This window comes from Panthera leo, chromosome D3, assembly GCF_018350215.1.
Source record: "Panthera leo isolate Ple1 chromosome D3, P.leo_Ple1_pat1.1, whole genome shotgun sequence".
Taxonomy (NCBI): domain Eukaryota; kingdom Metazoa; phylum Chordata; class Mammalia; order Carnivora; family Felidae; genus Panthera; species Panthera leo.
This window is the reverse complement of record NC_056690.1, coordinates 9273489-9293614: the sequence shown is the minus strand read 5'-3', so window position 1 is coordinate 9293614 and position 20126 is coordinate 9273489. Positions and strand designations below refer to the sequence as shown.

Below are 20126 nucleotides of genomic sequence, written 5' to 3'. Positions count from 1 at the left end.
CATCTTGATTTCAGCTCAGGTCATGATCCCAGGGTTGTGGAATCAAGCCTTGGATCGGGCTGAGTGTGGAGCCTGCTTAAGATTCTCTCTCTTTCTGGGGCACCTGGGTGGCTCAGTCGGTTAAGTGTCCGACTTCGGCTCAGGTCACGATCTCACGGTCCGTGAGTTCGAGCCCCGCGTTGGGCTCTGGGCTGATGGCTCAGAGCCTGGAGCCTGCTTTGGATTCTGTGTCTCCCTCTCTCTCTGTCCCTCCCCCGTTCATGCTCTGTCTCTCTCTGTCTCAAAAATAAATAAACGTTAAAAAAAAAAAAAGATTCTCTCTCTTTCTTCCTCTGCCCCTCTCCCTTGCTACCTCTTTCTAAAATAAAATAAATAAATAAAAAACAAAACACATAATGGGGCACCTGTTTGGCTCATTCGGAAGAGCATGTGACTCCTGATCTTAGGGTACTGTGAGTTCAAGCCTTGTGTTGGGTATGGAGATTAAATGAATAAATAAAAACTTAAAAAAAAAGTCACCAAATATATATCTAGTGGTGATAAGTGGTAGGAAGAAAAATAAAGCAGATTATGGGGGTACAGAGATGAGGTAAGGTGCTGTTGTACACAACAGGGTGCTCAGGGAAGCCTTCTCTACTAAGAAGGACCCAAAATGAGCCCAAAGATCCAAATAAGGTGAAGGACTGAGCCATGTGTACACCTGTGGAAAGGGCATTCCAGGAAGAGGCAACAGCAAGTGCAAAGGCCCTGAGGTGAAGGTGGGGCTGTACTCGGCATGCTGGAAGCCTATCAAGGAGGCAGAGTGTGTGGCCTGGGATGAGCAAGCAGAAGAGCGGAAGGAGTGGAAGACTGAAGAGGTAGTGAAGGGCCAGATGCTTCGGACCTAGTAAGTCAAGGTAAGTGTGTAAGCGTTTATTCTGATGGGAAAGCCACACGAGTGTTTTTAGTAGGGGAGCTGCATGTTGTGACTTGTGCTTTTAAAGGATGACTCTGGACGTCGTTTGGAAAAGAGACTCAGTGGGGTAAGAGTGGAAGCAAGGAGACACATGGGGCCTGAGCAAGCACGAGAGGGAATGCAGCTGGGAGGAGGGTGTGAGTCCCCAGGTGGGAGAAAGGGGCACACCTGAGCGCGGAGTATTAGAGGCGGGCAGGGAGGAAAAGCCGGCGGAGGACGAGGACGCCTTTGCCCTGGTTGCTGTTGCTGTCTTACCTGAGCACGGGAAGGCTGGGAGTAGACATTTCTGAGGTGCAGGCACCGGGGAGAGGGGGCCGAGCTGGCCCGAGAAGTCCTGGGGCCCGCGGCGGGAGAGGTCGGGACGGCAGCCTGCAGGTCACCAGGGCCCGGGCTGGGGGAGGGGGTGTCTGCCCAGAATTGGGGTGCGCTGGGCTGGATGAGCCCGTGTGGCAGCTTAGAGGCCTGAAAGAAGGCGCGTGGCCGTGCCGAGGAGGTTAGGAAGGTGACAGGGTGCCAGTGGGGGCAGGGGAGCAGGAGAGCGTCCAGGGCAGGGAGCCAGGTGGCAGGAGTGTCTCCAGAAGGAGGCAGTGGCCACCCAGGATGAAGTCTGCTGATAAAGCCAGAAAGCAGACGGAGGACAACTGGCTGTGGGATTCTGCAGCCATGGGCAGACATTGAGGAAAGTGTTTCTTTGAAGAGGCGGGGCCCAGGAGGGAAGGGGAGTGGAGGAAGGGGAGATGGGGGCAGCGCGGGAAGAAGGAGGTAGCCCCAAGCAGGTGAGCATCAAGAGAGGATTACTTTTGGGGCGCCTGTGCAGCTCGGTCGGTTAAGCATCCGACTCTTGATTTCGGCTCCGGTCATGGCCTCGCGGTTTGTGAGTTCGAGCCCCGTGTCAGGTTCTGCACTGACAATGTGGAACCTGCTTGGGATTCTTTCTGCCCCTCCCCTGCTCATGCTCTCTCTCTCTCAAATAAATAAAACTTTAGAAAAAAAATTTTTTTTAAGAGAGGATTACTTTTGCAAAGATGACAGGTAATAGTTTACTTAGAAAAATAAATACATAAATTTTAAACATTAAAAATTAAATTAAAAAAAGAAAGATATATTTAGGGGCCCTTGGCTGACTCAGTTGGTAGATCACGCAACTCTTGATATCTGGGTCATGAGTTCAAGTCCCATGTTGGGTGTAGAGTTTACTTAATAAAATAACAATAAATAAAAATAAATTTAAAATTAAAAAAAGGATGAGAGGTATCACAGCATGTTGGTTTGCTGAAGAGAAAGAGCCAGAAGAGAGCAGAGCACTGGGGATGTTCCTCAGGAGGAAAGAGACTATAAGATCTACATAGAATATGGACCATCTATTAGAACAGTGATATTTTCTGGATGCCTAAGTGGCATCAGTGGCTCAGTGGGTTGAGCATCTGACTCTTGATTTCGGCTTGGGTCATGATCTCACAGTTTGTGAGTTCGAGCCCCATGTCAGATTCCCTGCTGACGGCGCTGAGCCTGCCTGGGATTTTCTGTCTCCCTCTCTCTCTGTCCCTCCCCTGCTCACTCTCTCTCTCCGTCTCTCAAAATAAATAAACACTAAAAAAATAAAAAATAAAAAAAAAAGAACAGTGGACATTTCTACAAGCGCAAATAATGTTTCTGTGGATGTGTCCGCTGCTCCTGAACTTTGAATTGAACCCCTTAGGGTTTATCAAATAATCTAAGAATATCTCTCATGTTCTCTTAGCTTCAAAGCCATCTGCCGGTAGTTTATTATTTATTGCTACTTTTTTTTATTACGGTAAAATATACATAAAATGTACCATTTAACCATAAAATTTTTTTTTAATGTTTATTTATTTTTGAGAGACAGAGCAATAGTTGGGGGGGGGGTGTTGCAGAGAAAGGGAGACACAGAATCTGAAGCAGCCTCCAGGCTCTGAGCTGTCAGCACAGCTCACGAACCTCAAGATCATGACCTGAGCTGAAGTTGGACACCCAACTGACCGAGCCACCCAGGAGTCCCCCCATTTTAACTTAAACGTACAGTTCATTGGCATTAATTGCATGCACCGTGTTCTGCAACCATCACAACTATCTATTTCTAACACTTTTTCATCACCCCCCATAAATATCAACTCTTGTCCTTTGTTGTGTGAATTCCTAGCACAGGATGGTTTGGTTCGTTGGTGCTCCCTTATCATCCGCAATGGAAAAGGCGGGTTATGGTTACTGTATGTTTCCGCTCCACTATTAGCACAAAGTAGATAAAGGGGGTAGAGGAGGGGGGAACGCCCCGTGGAAGTGCCCTAGGATGTCGGTGTTCCAAAGAATAAGCGACAATATGTGAACGTGCTTGTGCAAACTCAGGTCAGCCTGTCTACACGCGCTGCACAGAGGCTATTCCCTGAGCTGCAGCGGGGAACACTGGGCTTCGGCGAGGCTTTGAGAAGTTGCGGACCTACTGCCTCAGTTCCTGGCTACCTAGGGCTTTCCCACAGTCCAAGTTGGCACCAGCCCAGCCTGGTGGTTGTCATTCTAGCCGAGCGTCTTACCTTCTGTCTGTCCGTAGAAGGTGGCACAAAACACTCGCTCAGGACTCCACATGCCAGGACACCCACAGCCTCTTTAGGCCTGAGGTGAAAAAGGTCAGAAGGGCAGGGCCCTCCAGGAGACACATAGGCACAGGCCCCCGACGTACCCGTCGCCACTCCCTTTCCCACAGCCTCTTGCCTTTCTTTCCCTCTGGGCCAATACGGAGGGATAAGCTCAACAGACTCTTATTTTTCATTTGGAAGGGGGTGGAGAGGAATGAGAATGGGCCCATTACTTCCCTACTAGAGGCCAGGCTACAAAAAAACAACTTCCAAAGCTTGGCATGAAATAGCCCACGTTTAAATGTAGTCCGTCCATTCACTGGAAAATTATTCAGCCTTAAAAAGGAAGGGAGTTCTGCAGTAGGCTACAACCGGGACGAACCTTGAAGACATTATGGTAAATGAAAGAAGCCAGACACAAAAAGACAAATGTGTGATTCCGCTTATATGAGGTACTCAAAGTCGTCAAATTCATAGAGACGGAAAGTACGAGGGTGGTTACTAGGGGCTGTGGGGAGGGAGGAAATGGGGAATTAGTGCTGTTGTTGTTATTGTTTTTTTTTTTTGTTTATTTATGTTTGAGACAGAGAGAGACAGAGTATGAACGGGGGAGGGGCAGAGAGAGAGGGAGACACAGAATCTGAAACAGGCTCCAGGCTCTGAGCTGTCGGCACAGAGCCCGACGCGGGGCTCGAACTCATGGACCGTGAGATCATGACCTGAGCCGAAGTCGGACGCTTAACCGACTGAGCCACCCAGGTGCCCCTGTTGTTGTTTTTTTAATGTTTATTTTTGAGACCGAGCGAGAGAGAGGGAGACACAGAATTTGAAGGAGGCTCCAGGCTCTGAGCTGTCAGCACAGAGCCCGATGCGGGGCTCCAACTCACGAACCGTGAGATCATGACCTGAGCCGAAGTCGGACGCTTAACAGACTGAGCCACCCAGGCACCCTGGGAATTAGTGTTTCATGAGGACAGAGTTTCAGTTTGGAAGATGAAAACGTTCTGGAGATGGATGATGGTGGTTGCATAACAATGTGAATGTACTTGATGCCAAAAACTGCATACTCAAAAATCGTTATGATGGTAAATTTTAGGTTATGTATATTTTGTCACAAGAAAAAGAAATAGCCCAAGTGGCAGAAAGATTAGTGGTTGCCAGGGGCTGGGGAAGGGGGAATGGGGAGTGATTGCTAATGGTTATGGGATTTCCTTTTGGGATGATGAAATGTTCTAAAATTATACTGTGGTGATGGTTGACAGCTCTGTAAATATATTAAAAACCACTGAATTGTACACATTTGAAATGAGTGAATTACAGAGAATGTGAATTATATCTCAACAAAGCTGTTAAAAGAAAAGTCCAAGTTGGCCATCTTAGGAAAAGTGCTAAATTAACAGATTCTTTTCATTCATTTGCCTTCATTCTCTCTCCTTCTTTTCCCGGCCTTCATTTATTTGGACATTTTCAAGAACTTACTATATGCCTTCCCCCTTTTCACATCTAACTTGTTGAGTATTCTGCTCTAATGCCCTTTAAGGCCTGGGGGGAAAGGAAAGGCTATTAAGGTCAGGCCGGAATAAATGGTGTGTTTGTAAAATGGTACAATAATATTGCCCAATAAAAATGAGATCAAAGGGTTTCACCAGGCCTATGAAGAGGAAAAGTTGAAAATCATCATCTCACAGACCATATCAAAAATCCGGATGAAAGCAGAAAGCTTCAGGCCCATGCCTAGCCATCTTATCTCTACGCGCAGGGGTTGGGCCATTCAGCATGTGGCCTATTCTCCTTTCTGGCAACATAACCTCTGAAAGTTCCCTTGCAGGTGTCTGACTGGCTAAGTCGCTGGAGTATGTGACTCTGGATCTCAGGGTCGTGGGTCCGAGCCCCACGCTGGGTATAGAGATTACTCAAAAATCATTAAAAAAAAAAATGTTCCCTTGCAACTTGAGAACATCTAGTGCAGCCTTCATTGTCAATGAAGGATAATGAGGATGACCTTCCTAAGGTCATGTGATTGCATTTCTGGAGAACCAGTCAGTGTGTTAGCTAGGGTCCAGAGAAACAGAACCAACAAGAGATACGTCTATCCGTATGTAGAGACATTTATTATAAGGAATTGGCTTATGTAATTATAAAGGCTAAAAAGTCCCACAATCTGCCATCTGCAAGTTGGAGACCCAGGAAAGCTGGCGGTGTAATTCAATTTCAAGTCTGAATGCCTGAGAACAAGGAGCACTGATGATGTTAAGTGCCAGTCTGAGGGCAGAAGACCGAGGACCCAGCTCAACTGGTCAACCAGAGGATTCTCCCTTCTTCTGCATGTTTGTTCTCAGTCCTCAGTGAACTGGATGATGCCCACACACAATGGAGAGGACAATCTGCTTTACTCAATCTACCAACTCAAGTGGTAATCTTTTCTGGAAACCCCCTCCCAGACACACCCCAGAAATAATGTTTAACCAGATATATCTGGGCATCCCATTGCCCAGTCAAGCTGACACATAAGATTAATCATCGAAACCAGCTTTGCAGAAAATACACATGGTGCTGTTTTCTTCAGGATGCTTCTAGCAGTCTTGAGTGAGATGACCAAGAATCTGGAGGTTTGGAAGTCATCAGATTGTTAAGGTAGGTTTCTCAGCTTTCTTCTGAATACTGGAAGTCATCGTATTAAAAGAAAAAATAATAATGAGGTTTAAATAGATTTTTCAAATTATCCCATCCCTGATTGTGACAGATTACAAAAAAGGGCCACAAAAAATCTTTCCTTCCCTCCCTTTGGCCTGTCCTTTGCAAAATAATTTTGCAGCTTGTTATTTCACCAGCCCTCAAATCTGGACTTGGGTTTGACTAATGTGACATTAGAAAATGTGACACAGGGGCACCTGGGTGACTCAGTTGGTTAAGCGACTGACTCTTGATTTTGGCTCAGGCCATGATCTCACAGTTCATGAGAGTGAGCCCTACATCGGGCTCTACATTGACAGAGTGGAGCCTGCTTGTGATTCTCTCTCCCTCCCTCTCTCTCTGCCCCTCCCCCACTCGCACTTGTGCTCATGTATGCATGCTCTCTCTCTTGAAATAAATAAACTTTTTAAAAAATGTGACACAAGAAGAGATATGAAGAGTGCCTGTGCATTAGGGCTTGCCTTTCCTTGCTGCTCTTGGGACCTGTGTGACCACCACCATGTGAATGAGTCTAGGCCAGTCTATGGGATGATTAGAGATACTGGCCAAGTTGTCTTGATCCACTCCAGCTGACCTAGAGCCAACTGCCAGCAATGTCAGTGAGGCCATCCTAGACCATCCAAGTCCAATTGAGTCAGCCCAGAAAAGAAGAATTGTTCAGCCAACCCACAGAACTTTAAGGGAAAAAAAAGTTTGTTGTTTTAAGCCACTATGTTGGAGGTAGTTTGTTACACAGCAAATGCTAACCGATACACAAACATTTAGTATGTTCTTAAAAAGGCTTATAACAATAACAACAACAACAACAAAATAATGTGTTAAGATTATCAGAAATTGCAGTAACAGGATTCCTGAGTCATTTTCAGGATATCAGAAGCCTAGCCACTGCTTATTTGCTACCTGAACGCTTGTTCTGTATTGACACACTGAGGACAGAAATGAGCCACATGTGCAATGGAAGAGAACGGGAGTCCTGATCATAGGAGAGTGAATCCAGCTCTCATAGGGCCTCAGCAATAACTTCCTCCAGGCTGCTGGAGTCTGGTGACTAAGAGTAGTTCCCCAGGAGGCCCCTTGTGGTTTCCTGGCTTCAGCGTCTCGGATGAACTAGACTGACACTTTCCCGAATGCCTATAAGGTCGCATCACAAGCTATTAACTGGAAGAGAAGTAAGCTTTATCCAGTGAGTGAATGAAAACTCTGCCCAAACCACGTGTGATGGAAACACATGGGTAAAGCAGCCTAATTGTCTGACTGCCCCTCTCACTGCCTGGAAATGCTTGGGTCATTAGGGGGTGGCCTTGGATGTTGGCCCCACCATTCTGGCCCATGGCTGGTAGTCATTAGCAGGTCTAAATAAGAAGCATATGCCATTGTAGGTCCAAAAAAGCAAACATGTATAAACTGGGAACTATTCTCTACCAAATCAAGTGAGCTCAGGTTTATTAAGTGCCTATTACAGACTGACTCTGTAGGTGCTGGAGGTGAACGGGTCTACCTGATCCCTAGTTCATCTATTTAGTTGAGCTAGCATTTCAGCAGAAAACAATATAAATGTGGCAGAAAGGGATGGGGGTGGGGGTGAAAAGCTCCTGAAACTAGTCTTTTTTTTCTCTTTCTATGGGAACCAGAATTTACTGCCTAGAGTTTGAGAAGGACAGTTTGTGGTTGAATAAAACAAAATTGAAGTGGTAGGGACAGTAATTGATCTTACTTTGGGAAGTGGGAAAGAGAAGGATGTGAAGGAGTCAGCAGTAAGTGACCTGAGGTGGCTCAGGCCACTTCTCTGCCCTGGTGTCACCATCTCTGTAATGGTGGGGGCACCAAAGGAAATCCTACAGATAAAAGTTCTTTGTAAACTATGAAGTGTTATGGAAACAGTAGTTACTCTTACCGATGCCCTAATATTCTATTGTTATTTTTTTAATAAAAGGTAATATGTGCACATGATAAGACAAATTTTCAAAAATGAAATTTCCAACAGTGCAAAAGATATAAAGTATATTTTCCTTCTCCCTAGTCCTCCAGTATCAGTTTTTTTCCTGCCCCATCTAATTTAGATGTATGCATATAAACACAGGTAAAAAAATATATAATATAATATAATATAATATAATAATATATAATATATACTTGTTTAACACAAGTAAGTGTATACCATACAAGACCATCTACACATTTTTTTATGAAATTTTTTTTTGTTTTGTTTTACAATTTTCTGCTTTTGGCTTAACAAGTTCCCTCCACCCCCCGGCTTTACTGAAGAATAATTGGCAAATAAAAAGCAATATATTTAAAGTAGACAAGGTGATGGTTTGATCTATGTAGACGCTGTGAAATGGTTCCCATAATCCAGTGAATTAGTATCTGTCGCCTCCCATGGTTACCTGTTTTGTTTTTTTCTTTTTTTAAACAACAGGTTTTAAAGATCCTTTTGGATCAGTGTGAAGCTCTGCCTCTTTCTCACTGCACAGCTGAGAATATCGCATCTTCCGCTGCATTTAGGATACTCTATGAGGCATCTGACTGCTCCCTGCTGATGGGGCTTCTGTTCTCTGTTCCAAACAGCACTGCGGGGGTCATCCTCGCGCGTTCATCTCTCCACCTTTGTTGGGCCAGAGGAAAGGGGCAGTTTCAGTGTTAATGGGCTCTGCCAGCTGTAGATGGGGACGTTTAACATTCGTCCCTTCTCTCTCTAATCCAGCGACAGGCAGTCGGTAGTGCTGCCAGGTCACCAGAACCTTGCCTTTGATGAAACCAAGAAGAAAAGTTTGTTTTTCTCAGAGAGCCCTCTTAGGCTTTCACTATTTTATATAGGAGAACGGTTTAGAGACCAGATGTTGCAGGCAGACTGCCACTGCCTGGGTTCCGATCCTAGCTCTAACATTTAATGAATGTGGCCATAGGCAAAACGACTTAAACTTTTTGTGCCTCAGTCTCCCCATCTGTCACATGGCAATAATAATCCTATCTACTTCGCAGGGCTATGCAGGGTTTCTCTACCAACCTTGGCCCTACTGACATTTGGAGGGGGATAATTCTTTGTGGGGGAGGGGAGTTGTCCTATGCACTGTAGTGTGTTTAGCAGCATCCTGGCCTCACTCACAGCACACCAGTAACATCTACTCTTCAAAAGTTTTTTTTAAATTTGATTTATGGGAGAGAGAGAGAGAGAGAGACGGAGCACGAGTGAAGGAAGGGCAGAGAGAGAAGGAGACCCAGAATCCGAAGTAGGCTCCAGGCTCTGAGCTGTCAGCATAGAGCCCGACACGGGGCTCGAACTCACAAACCATGAGATCATGACCTGAGCTGAAGTCAGACACTTAACCGACTGAGCCACCCAGGCACCCCGCATTTACTCTTCAATTGTGACGACCAAGGATATCTCTAGACATTTCCAAATGTCCCCTTGGGCGGGGAGGAGGCAGTGCAAAATTCTCCCTTTCCATTAAGAATCAGTGGGTATTGTGAGGATTACATGAGTTCTTATGTAGAAAGCACTTAGGGGGCACCAGGATGGCTCAGTCGGTTAAGCATTCAACTTTGGCTCAGGTCATGATCTCTTGGTTCATGAGTTCGAGCCCCGCATCGGGCTCTGTGCTAACAGCTCAGACCCTGGAGCCTTCTTCAGATTCTGTGTCTCCCTCTCTCTCTGCCTCTTCCCCGCTCACACTCTCTCTCTCTCAAAAATAAGTAAACATTAAAAAAATATTAAAAAAAAAAAAAAGCACTTAGAACAGAGCTGGCCCATAGTGGACGCTATATAAGGACCTGTAATTATTATCATCCTCATTCTCTAGCCCAGGCCTACCTTATGGAAAATAAGTCGTTTTGGTAATATGGGGGCTTAGGCAAGACAGGGAGTATTGTTAAGCTGGTATCTGATTCCACTCTGGAATAAGAATCCAAGTCTTCATTCTGAGATGATAGGTCAGCAGTGCTAGCTAGTATTAATTATAGTCTGATCCCTCTGGGGGCTCTATTGTAGGGTTCCTTGTATCTTGTAGCAAACTTAACAAGCTCCCGTGCTAATGCCCACTTCAGCTGTCAGTGTTGCTGCACACATCAATTTTAAATCCCCTCCTGCAATTCTCCAAATGGTGCATGCTTCAAATCTCTGGTTTCCATAAATCTGGCCGCTGGAACAACAGGCGGCCCACAAAATTCACCCCAAAAAGGGGGGGAATGAAAACAAAAAGAGAGAAATGAGGAAAAACAAAAGGCTGAGTTTCTTTAAATTTCTGGCTCTGCGCAGTGCAAGCAATTCCAAAGAAGAGTAAAGAATTCTTTCTTCTGTGTCTATTTCAGCTGGCATCCAGCTTTTGCTTCGTGAATAATGTCACCGCATCATTATTCTGTCCCACAAGGTAAAACAAAATGAGCAACTTAACAACCAGAAGTGTGCTTGTGTGAAGGAAAGACTCATTTAAAAGCTTTTCAGATAATGTTGCTGTGTTCCCTACTATTTTGGCACCCCCCACCTCTGTTTTTTCAAATCTATGGGAAAGTTGTTACTTTGCACACAAGGTGTTTAAATAATGCCCTCCTGGAAGCACTCCACACCATACACTTTTTCTTTTTCTTTCTTTGTTTCTTTCTTTCTTTCTTTCTTTCTTTTTTTTTTATTGCTTTTAGTCTTTTGGGATTCCTGGAGTGTCTACAAATAGATTAGCCTCTAAGAATTCTGAGTAACCATGGTTAGAAAAAAACACTGGTTTAATTAGCCATGGTCCTATTTTTGAAATTACATCTGCTCTCTCTCTTTTTTTAAAATGAGGATTGGTCTATGCAAAAACTTGAAGAGGATGGATTTTTGGGGGGTGCATGTTAGTTTTGATTTGAATTAATTTTCATGCTTTTGAAAGTGAAATCAAGAGTATTGAGTGAATAATGTATCATCATACATTAAACATGATCCAATGAAGAGAGCTGAAAAGAAATGATTGCAGAAAAATGAATTACTGGAAATACTGGATCATCTGATGTGTGCTGCTGTTCTGAGAGATAGCAAATCACTCTTTGCATTTCTGCTTTGCGTGGTTACATCAGTTTTTCATCCCCAAATCCTCAGACTTGATTAATCAGTGAAGTGATGAAAATTAAAGGGCCCTGTGGCTCACTGAAGGGTCATTGAAAATCAAAAAGCAAGTATAGAATTCACAGGACTAGATTCCCAAGTTTGAAAGGCTCTCCCTATATGCCTCCTCACTTGATACTCTTTTCATTTCTGAAATAGTGGTTGGAATGGTAACAATTATTTTTGAAGTTTAAATTTTAGCACTATTTCTCAATCTCAGAACTCCTTTGGGACAATGTTCTTCATTGTCTTTGATGACAACTCTCCAGTGACACTTGTTGGTTTGGTTTAAATGGCTGCCTGAAAGTCATTTGGGAAGCATTCAAAAATTTACATTCTATTGGATATAATATATCTGATTTCAGCATTTGTTTTTAAATAATTATTTTTAATTTTAAAGATTCTATTTTTAAGTAATCTCTACACCCAACATGGGGCTCAAACTCACAACCCTGAGATCAAGAGTCGTATGCTCCACTAACTCAGCCAGCCAGGCACCCCTTTAAAGAATTCTGAACGCACATGGAAATCATAGGAAATGCACTTTTTTGGTCATCTGTATTGGCTGTCTTTTGCTGCATGACAGATTAGGCCGGGACTTGTTGACTGAAACAACAAAAGGGTTGGGAATCTGGTGTGGCTAAACTGAGCACCTCTAGCTCAGGGTCTCTAACAAAGCCTATTAAGATGCTTTGATCAGGGCTGTAGCCACATCAAGTCTGGATTGGGGGATGATCCGCTTCCAAGCTCCCCACACGGCTGTCGGCAGCCGTCAGGTCCTCACTGCTGTGCTGATACACAACAATTCCTTGCCATGTAGGCCTCTTGGTAGGGTAGTTCACAACATGGCAGCTAGCTTCCTTCAAACACATGAGTGAGACAAGACCATCCCAAACAAAAGCCACAGTCTTTTTATAACCTAATCTCGGAATTGGAAGCCCATACTTTTTTCAAACTTTTTGTTTGAAGGAAGCCAGTAGGTCCGGTGGAAATTCAAGTGGTAGAGCTTTCATGGGGTCTGAACCCCAGGAGAACAGGATTGCGTGGGGTCATCTTACAGGTTGCCTACCACACCATTTGTCTTCAGGTGCATTATCCTGATATTTACATTTGTTAAAAAAAAAACAACTGTTTTTTTTTTGTTTGTTTGTTTTTGAGAGAAAGAGAGGGGAAAGAGAGAGAGAGGGAGAGAGGAGAAGCAGAGGCAAAGGGGGGGGGGGGGAGGAGAGAGAATCTTAAGAGGTCTCCACACTGACCATGAGATCATGACCTGAACCGAAATTGAGTCAGACGCTTTACCAACTGAGCCACCCAGTGGCCCCCTGACATTTACATTGAAAGCTTAAGCCCCCTGAAGTGATGTCACAGTTGCTGTTAAATAGCCACATCTTTAGATGTCCAGAATTTAGGTGAAAGCTTTGCAATAAAACACATCCTTGGTTTTGGGTGGTGATCTTCCTTCAGCAAATAAAAAAGGGGTGTGTGTACAAAACAGACTCGATGGTAAAGGTTCTCTTGGTTTCCATTTTAGTATAAAAGCAGAAGTGGCATTTTAATGATAAACCCTCAAACATTCCAGGTGTGGATGTAAAATGGCAGAGTCACTTTGGAAAAGAGTTTGATAGTATCTTTAAAAAGTTAAATATAGGGGTGCCTGACTGGCTCAGTTGGTAGAGCATGCAACTCTTGATCTCAGGATTGTGAGTTTGAGCCCCATGTTGAGTGTAGAGATTACTTAAAAAACAAAATCTTAAAAAAGACAAGAGTTAAATATAAATTTGCAATACCACCCAACGTTCCATTTTTAGGCATCTGTTCAAGAGAGATGAAAACATGTATCCACACGAAGACATACTTTGCAAATGTTCATAGTGGTAGTATTCATAATAGCCCCCAACTTGAAACAACTAAAAGTCCACCAACTGGTGAGGAGATAGGGGAAATGTGATACATCCATACAATGGGATACTACTCAGTGATAATAAGTAATTAAACATTGATACATGCTATGACATAGATAAACCTCCAAAACATTATGCTAAGTGAAAGACCACCTATTGTTATATTCCATTTATATGGATATGTCTAGAACAGATAAATCTGATGAAAGTAGATTAGTGGTTGCTGGTGCTGAGAATGGGAACCAGGAGTGAGTGCAAATGGGTGTAAGCATCCTTTTGGGGTGATGGAAATGTTCTGAAATTAATGGTGATGGTTGCATAACTCTGTGGATTTACTGAGAATCATTGGTTTGTAAACAAAATGGGTAAATTTTATAATATGAAAATTATACCTCAATAAGTTGTTGAATATATTTTCAACGATAGTGGGTGAAAACTTGGAGCTTTCTTAAGCCTAAAGCAAATCAAGTTCAGCTGTCAGCTTCAGGTTTTCTTATTCCACTCCCTTCAATCTCCCACCTGTCTGCAGTTTGGTCTTAAGACTTAATTCTGGGATCTTGGTCCCAGACATGGTTAACTATCAAATCATTAAACCAGAGAAAGTTGATTGTATTTCTATTATGGTCCTTCTATTTTTCCCCCCCCTCCTCTGTTTTTTTTTTTTTTTTTTTTTTTCATCTCAATTTCCTTTGGGTTAAATTTTAAAGGATTTTGCAACTGTTGGCTTAAAAGAATAGTTTTCTTTTTCTTGTCAACCTTCTTTTTACTTCAGATGGGAGATAAAGCTGATTTCCTACATTTCACATACTTGTAGAATATAATAATTTTTGCCTGGACTATCTAGGAGATTAATTTCCATTTGGTTACTGGAGACTTGTGGCTTAATCATTCTCCCAAGTTTTTCTATGTCTTTACCTTTATCTGACAATTCTGGTAAGTTGAGGGGGAATTTTGGTGTTTCCCCCCCTATCATTTCCTTAAGTAATTTTACTTAAAAGCCTAGATTCTTCACTCAAAAAAATTATCTGTTTGCTTCCAGTTTAATTGCAACACTTAAAAAATAGACTACTGTGCTGGCTAGCAATCTAAGTTAAAGTAAAACTTCTAAAGGGGTCAAGGTCTAAAGTTCGCACATTCTTGTGAGGTCTGCTCTGTTTCCACCACGGGAGACCCCATTATCCATAGCTCTACCAATCACGTACATTTCCTTTTGAGTCTCATGAATAAGGAAAAAAAGAAGTTCAAGTGAGGGAAAATGGGTTCAAATGAAGGTCAGATACCCAAAAAGAGCTTTCTGGCTACTATGTTGCTGGGGTGGAAAAAGTAGGGTAAAGGTAACCAGATGTGGGTGGCCCGGGGAGGTTGCTCGACTCCAAACTTGCTAGTCTTGGCAGGGGAAAAAAAAGGACTGCCTTTAGACATCCAGTAACGCGGTGAGAACCCACTGTGTGCCAGGTGCTGGGGATACAAAGACAACTATGGGATGCTTGTGTTCTAGATGCTTCTTACGTAGCAAGACAGTCTCCGCCCTGAAGGGACTCGCAGTCCATGCTGGAGGTTGCATCAGGTGGGGGTAAACACGGACTCTCCCAGCAGTCTGAAAACACTGAAAGATTACTGGGGGGGCGGGGAAGAAACACTTCCCTCCCGTCCTCTAGACTAGGCCGGCCCCGAGGGCGAAGACAGACACGCCCTCCCGAAGGGCAGACCCGCCTCGAGGAGGGCGGATCTGGGCCGGGCCGGCCGCCGGGCCCTCACCCGACCCCCGCGAATGCGGCCCAGCGCGGCGCCCGCTCCTCACGTGTCCCTCCCGGCCCCGGGGTCGTCTCACGTTCTGCTTCCGTCCGACCCTTCCGACTTCCGGTAAAGAGTCCCCTTCCCGCACCACCGCGCCCACCCGGCGTCGCCACGCGGCGTCTCTGTGTGCCCGACCCCCGATGCGCTCGGCGGCCGCAGCTCCTCGGGGCCCCGCAGCGGCCATCGAGCCACGCCGCTTCGCCGCGGCCAGGTGGCCCGGGCGGCGCTCGCTCCCGCGGCCGGCGCGGCGGGGCGGGCGGGGCGGCGGCGGCGGCGCGGCTCCGGGCCCGTATCCCTCCGCCGCCCCTCCCCCGCCCGGCCCCGGCCCCCCTCCCTCCGGGCAGCGCTCGCCTCCCTCCGCCTCAGACTGTTTTGGTAGCAACGGCAACGGCGGCGGCGCGTCCCTGCCCGGCTCCCGGCGGCTCCTCGGTTTCAGCGGGCCTCCCCGCCCCTTCGTCGTTCTCCTTCTCCCTCTCGCCGGCCCGGGCACCCCCCCGGCCGCGCCATCCCGCGCCTCCCCGCTCGGCGCCCGCGCGTCCCCGCCGCGCTCCGGCGTCTCTTCGGCGCGCCCGGCTCCCGGCTGTCCCCGCCCGGCGTGCGGGCCGGTGTATGGGCCTCTCACCATGTCGCTGAAGCCCCAGCAGCAGCAGCAGCAGCAGCAGCAGCCGCCCGCGGCTGCCAATGCCCGTAAGCCCGGCGGCAGCGGCGGCCTTCTCACGTCGCCCGCCACCGCGCCGTCGCCGTCCTCAATCTCGTCGTCTTCGGCAGTGGCTTCCTCCTCCTCGGCGGCGGCGGCGAGCGCAGGCGGCGGGCGGCCCGGCCTGGGCAGGTGGGTGTCGCGCCCCAGCCCCCTCCGCTCCGGGCCTGGACGAGCCTGGGCCTCGCGTCCCCTCCCCCGCGGCCCACACCGTCGTCCCCGCCCCGTGACCGGCCTGGCTTGGTGGGGTGGGCTGGGGGCCCGCAGTGGGGGTGGGGCTCCCACTCCCCCTTTGGAGCCCGGGGGTTTGGGTGGGGGCCGCTGCGGGATCCCTCCGGGAATGTCAGGTCGTGTCCAGTCTCCAGCAACATCCCCATCCCCTCCCCCAAACGGTCAAGATGGAAGGACTGGGCAGCCTCCCCCTCTCCATTTAAGTGTTGGGGAGGGGTTCACAGGTCTCAGCATTTGTCAGTCTCTGTTCCTCCTTTAACCCCAACATGGAGGGGATGCTTGGGCAGCGCCCCCACCCCGCAGTTTAAATATTAACGTGGAATGGTCTTTAGGTTTTGGTTCAGTCTCTCGAAACTTGCCAACTCCCCCATTGGGGAATAACGAGGGAGGGGGGAAAGTTAGGGCAGCGTCCCCCCTGTCCGTTAAAGGGGCTCATCTGGAATCAGTAGGGTCTGTGAAGCGCCCCTCAGCACCCCCACTCTCTGTCCTGGGAAAGGTCGAAGAACCGGATTGAGGCGGGTAGTGGCCCCCCGCACCCCTCCGCATTTAAATCTAACACGGCGGCGGGGGCTCCCGGACGCCTCTGGAATCGTCGGGCTCCGTGCAGTCTCCCGCAGCGTTCCGCCCTCCCCCACCTGAGGAAGGGGTGGGGGAGTGCCCGGCCCCCTCCCGGCCTCCCTCCTTCCCCCGCAAGGCCTCTCCGCCGCGGGTGGTGGCCGATCCGCATTGCTGTTTCGAGGCCGCCGAGGAGAAGGCGCCTTTGAATAGTGGTGGGCGAGGGCCGGACCCAGGCGTGCGTCAGAAGTCCAGGCCAGATTGGGGACATAAGGGGATGGTGGTGGGTGGCAGGGAGCGGGCACGGTGCAAAATTTTCCCCAACCCTCACCCCAATTTTTGAAATTTCGAGCGGAGAGGGATTGCAGCTGGGGACGTGGTGGGGTTTTCCTAAAGGCAGAAATGCAGGTGTTTACTTGCGTCGTCTCCCCCTTTCCCCCACCATGCACCTAGGTTTGTGGTAGGGACTAGGATCTCTGTGTTGTCTCAGTTAACCGGGTCTGACTCCGGAGGGTGTGTTTGTGCGGGAAGGCCTGTTGGGGGTGTGTGTGTGTGTGGGGGGGGTGGTTGTCAGTTCGTGTTTCACGAACTAAGAAAAAATGCTTAGTGTTCAAACGGGGCAGCAAATGTCAATAGACTCCATTCCATTGTGGCCAGTGTCCTTAACTTGGGGAGTGCCGCCAGGGCTCACCAAGGGCACGCAAGACCATTTCCCTTGTGCCCCGAGCCCATCCGTGTTGCCGGCACTACCGTGCCTTCGCTAGGCCTAGGCGGGGTTGGCAGATTCGACGACGAGGGTCCTCCCTAGACAGACATCCTGGGCTTTAGAAGGTGGGGTAAGGGGATTTTTTTTTTTTTTTTTTAATTTCATGCACTGAGTTTTCTTTTTGAAAACAGGTTTTCAGCAATCTATTTCCAAAGAATTCTCATTTATGACAGGAGAAGTTATCCGTCAAGATGAATCAGAGCTGATTTTTAAGGAATTGTGCTTCCTTCTAGGGAGGGGGAAGGGCCAACATTGGTTTTCTTACTTCTACCCTACCCACACCCCCAGAGTTGCCCCTTCTCTGAACCACCCACAAACGTTAACCTAGTCCAACTAGTTCAGATGAAGTGCTTATTTTCCCAGCTCTTTCGCTTAGGATTCTGTAATTCCGTTTCCCTTTTTCACTGGCATCCATAGTGAAAAATGGAAAAAATTTTGTACATAATTTTTATTGAAAAGGATATCTTTTTTTTCTTCTTAGGTCTCAGAAATTTAGCAGATATATTCAGCTTGTTCAAATAATTGAAAAATAATACTTATGCTTTTAAGTTGCATCAGCTCTCCTTAGGCTTAAAAATTTAATAATAAAGAATTTGTTCCGGAGTGGCTTAAGTGATCAAAAAAATATGGAATGTTTTAGTACCAAAGATCTTTTTCTGTTTCTTGAGGCTTCACGAACATCCAAGGTTAATTTAAATTCTTCCTTGCTTTAAGTCCTTGTTCTTTTATTTGAGACATACATTCTGGCCCTTAACTCATTTTGATAGGTAAGAGATGTTTTTATTCTTATACAGGATTTTAAAGGTACTTGTAGAATTCCTTTTGATTTTGAACTGTTGTTCCTGGGTTCTTTGTAAATTGATTACAATTTCTAGAGTCTCCTCACATTACGTTTGTGTGTATCAGCAGTTAAAATATGTTTCTGGGGCCAAAGGTGAGGAGAGAGAATGCAGCTTTGGGTTTGACATGTTGAAAAGTAGTAAAATATTCTTGAATGTCTAGAAATTCACATGTCGTCTTTAAATAACATTTCATCATACTTGACTTTTTTTTTTTTTTTTTAACTTGAATAGTGGATTTTCATGGCTTTCAAAAACTTATTCTGTCTTAAATTGTCATGTATGTTTTAGAAGGTGGTTTTATATTAGAACAACATACCCATAATGTTAAAGTCTGCATTAATCTAATTCTTATTTTTGCCTTTTACATTTTCATGTTTATGTGGCTTTAGCGATTATGTATGTTATTTGTGTTGTTTTTTTCTCCTTAGCATTGTGTTACAAACTTTTTTTAGGTTTTTGGTTAACCATTCTCCTATTGTTGGAATTTGGGTTTCTACCTTTACTATGCTAGATAGTGGTGCAGTAAACATCTTTATACTAATAGCTTTTGGCTTCAGTCTAATTATTGCCTTAGAGAAAGTTCCCAGGAGTGGTTTTTACTAGGTCAAAGGGCTTCAGGATTTTTATGGCTCTTGCTAGCTGTGCCATATTACTCTTCAGAAGACTTGTATTAGTTTCCATTGCCAAGAAGGTGGCTCTTCTATAGAATGGTTTCTTTGTCAAACACTGTGGGGGATTTTCAAGGGAAAAGTTGCACTTACTGTCAAATGAATACGTTATTAAGTGCTTTTGTTAGCTACCTGATTATTTATACTTGAGTTTGAATTTGGTTTCTCTGAGGACTTAATGAAATAATATATGGGAAGATGCTTTGAAAACAGTAACTGTTAACACTAATGAGGATACATGGTTTATCTATTGTGCTCATACTTCCAAAGACTCAGTTACTTAGTAGAGGAATGAAAGTTCTGAGAAACTTGTTCTGAAGCTTTTGTTGTTGTTAATCTCCCTTATTCATCTAAAAGTATTTTTTATTAGTTGTTAGCCAGTGACCAAGCTATCTTTGTTAACTTTTATATAATTTCATGGCACTATTGGGAATTATCACTGGCTAACCCATATCTCTTCTACTCCCACATTTTCTTCCCTATTTAAAAAAATAATGGGTTTACAATTCTGTTACCCCATTCCCAGTCCTAAATAATATAACATTACAGTTTCTTTGGATACAGGATTAAATGTGAATAAAAACTTATTTTAGTAATTTTCAGCTTAGTACTTTCATTGCTGCTTTCTCTGAAGGCATTGCAACGTGGAAATTACGCTGCAATGTAGTGTAATTTTTCATCATGCTTCCACTTAAATATTTGCAAGATACTCATCTTTTAAAATATTTCTTAGAAGAGCCTAAAAACTTTGACATCATTGAACACATAAAATGATTGAAAATCTATGTACAGGCAGTTATAAGTGCTTGGGATATGCCAGTGAATAAAACAAAGATAGCTGCTTTTCTGGTGTTTACAATTTAACGTAATGAACCAGACAATAAACAAGAGACATTAAATTAGCACACTAGATCTGATATTAGGTAGGAGCTATGGGGGATTAGAGGAGAGCAGATTAAGGGTATAATATGGGAATGTGGGGAAAGGCAGTGGGATGCAGTTTTAAATGGGTTGGCAAGGCTTCTTTGAGCAGGTAACATTTGAACAAAGTTTTGAAGGTGAAGTAGTTAGCCATTTGCTTTTGATCTAGATTAATTAGTCATATGGCCCCATTTGTAATTTATAAGGTTTAAACTGCATCATCCTTTATTAATTCATTCTTTTACGTGTGTATTGATAATAACGAAATTTGTAGTTGGACCAAAAAAAAATTAATTGGCATTTTTAGGTCATCAGAGGTGAGCTATAGAAGGCTATTTATTGAAAGGTGTACATTTTTGGTTTTCTACTGGGCTTATTTATTTTAACCTAATTGGCTTAGTTTTCATTCTCAGTACCTAGAGAAAAAATAC

At 45.3% G+C, this 20126-nt stretch overlaps 2 protein-coding genes across 8 annotated transcripts in view; one reads left to right on the top strand and one right to left on the bottom strand.

Moving 5' to 3' along the window:
* LOC122204271 (60S ribosomal protein L6-like) overlaps positions 1-20126 on the bottom strand; it is a 738693-nt gene that overhangs the window by 697546 nt on the left and 21021 nt on the right. The gene's annotated exons all lie outside the window — the stretch shown is intronic.
* The window catches only part of ATXN2 (ataxin 2), a 127774-nt gene continuing 123216 nt past the window's right edge, over positions 15569-20126 (top strand). For 3 of the 7 annotated variants that reach the window (XM_042911725.1, XM_042911727.1, XM_042911724.1), the window contains exon 1: positions 15569-15844. In XM_042911725.1, the coding sequence (XP_042767659.1) occupies positions 15639-15844 (206 nt within the window). In that variant the 5' untranslated portion in view covers positions 15569-15638. The remainder of the gene's footprint in view (positions 15845-20126) is intronic. The other 4 variants (XM_042911729.1, XM_042911728.1, XM_042911730.1 and 1 more) reach the window with 3 other exon arrangements.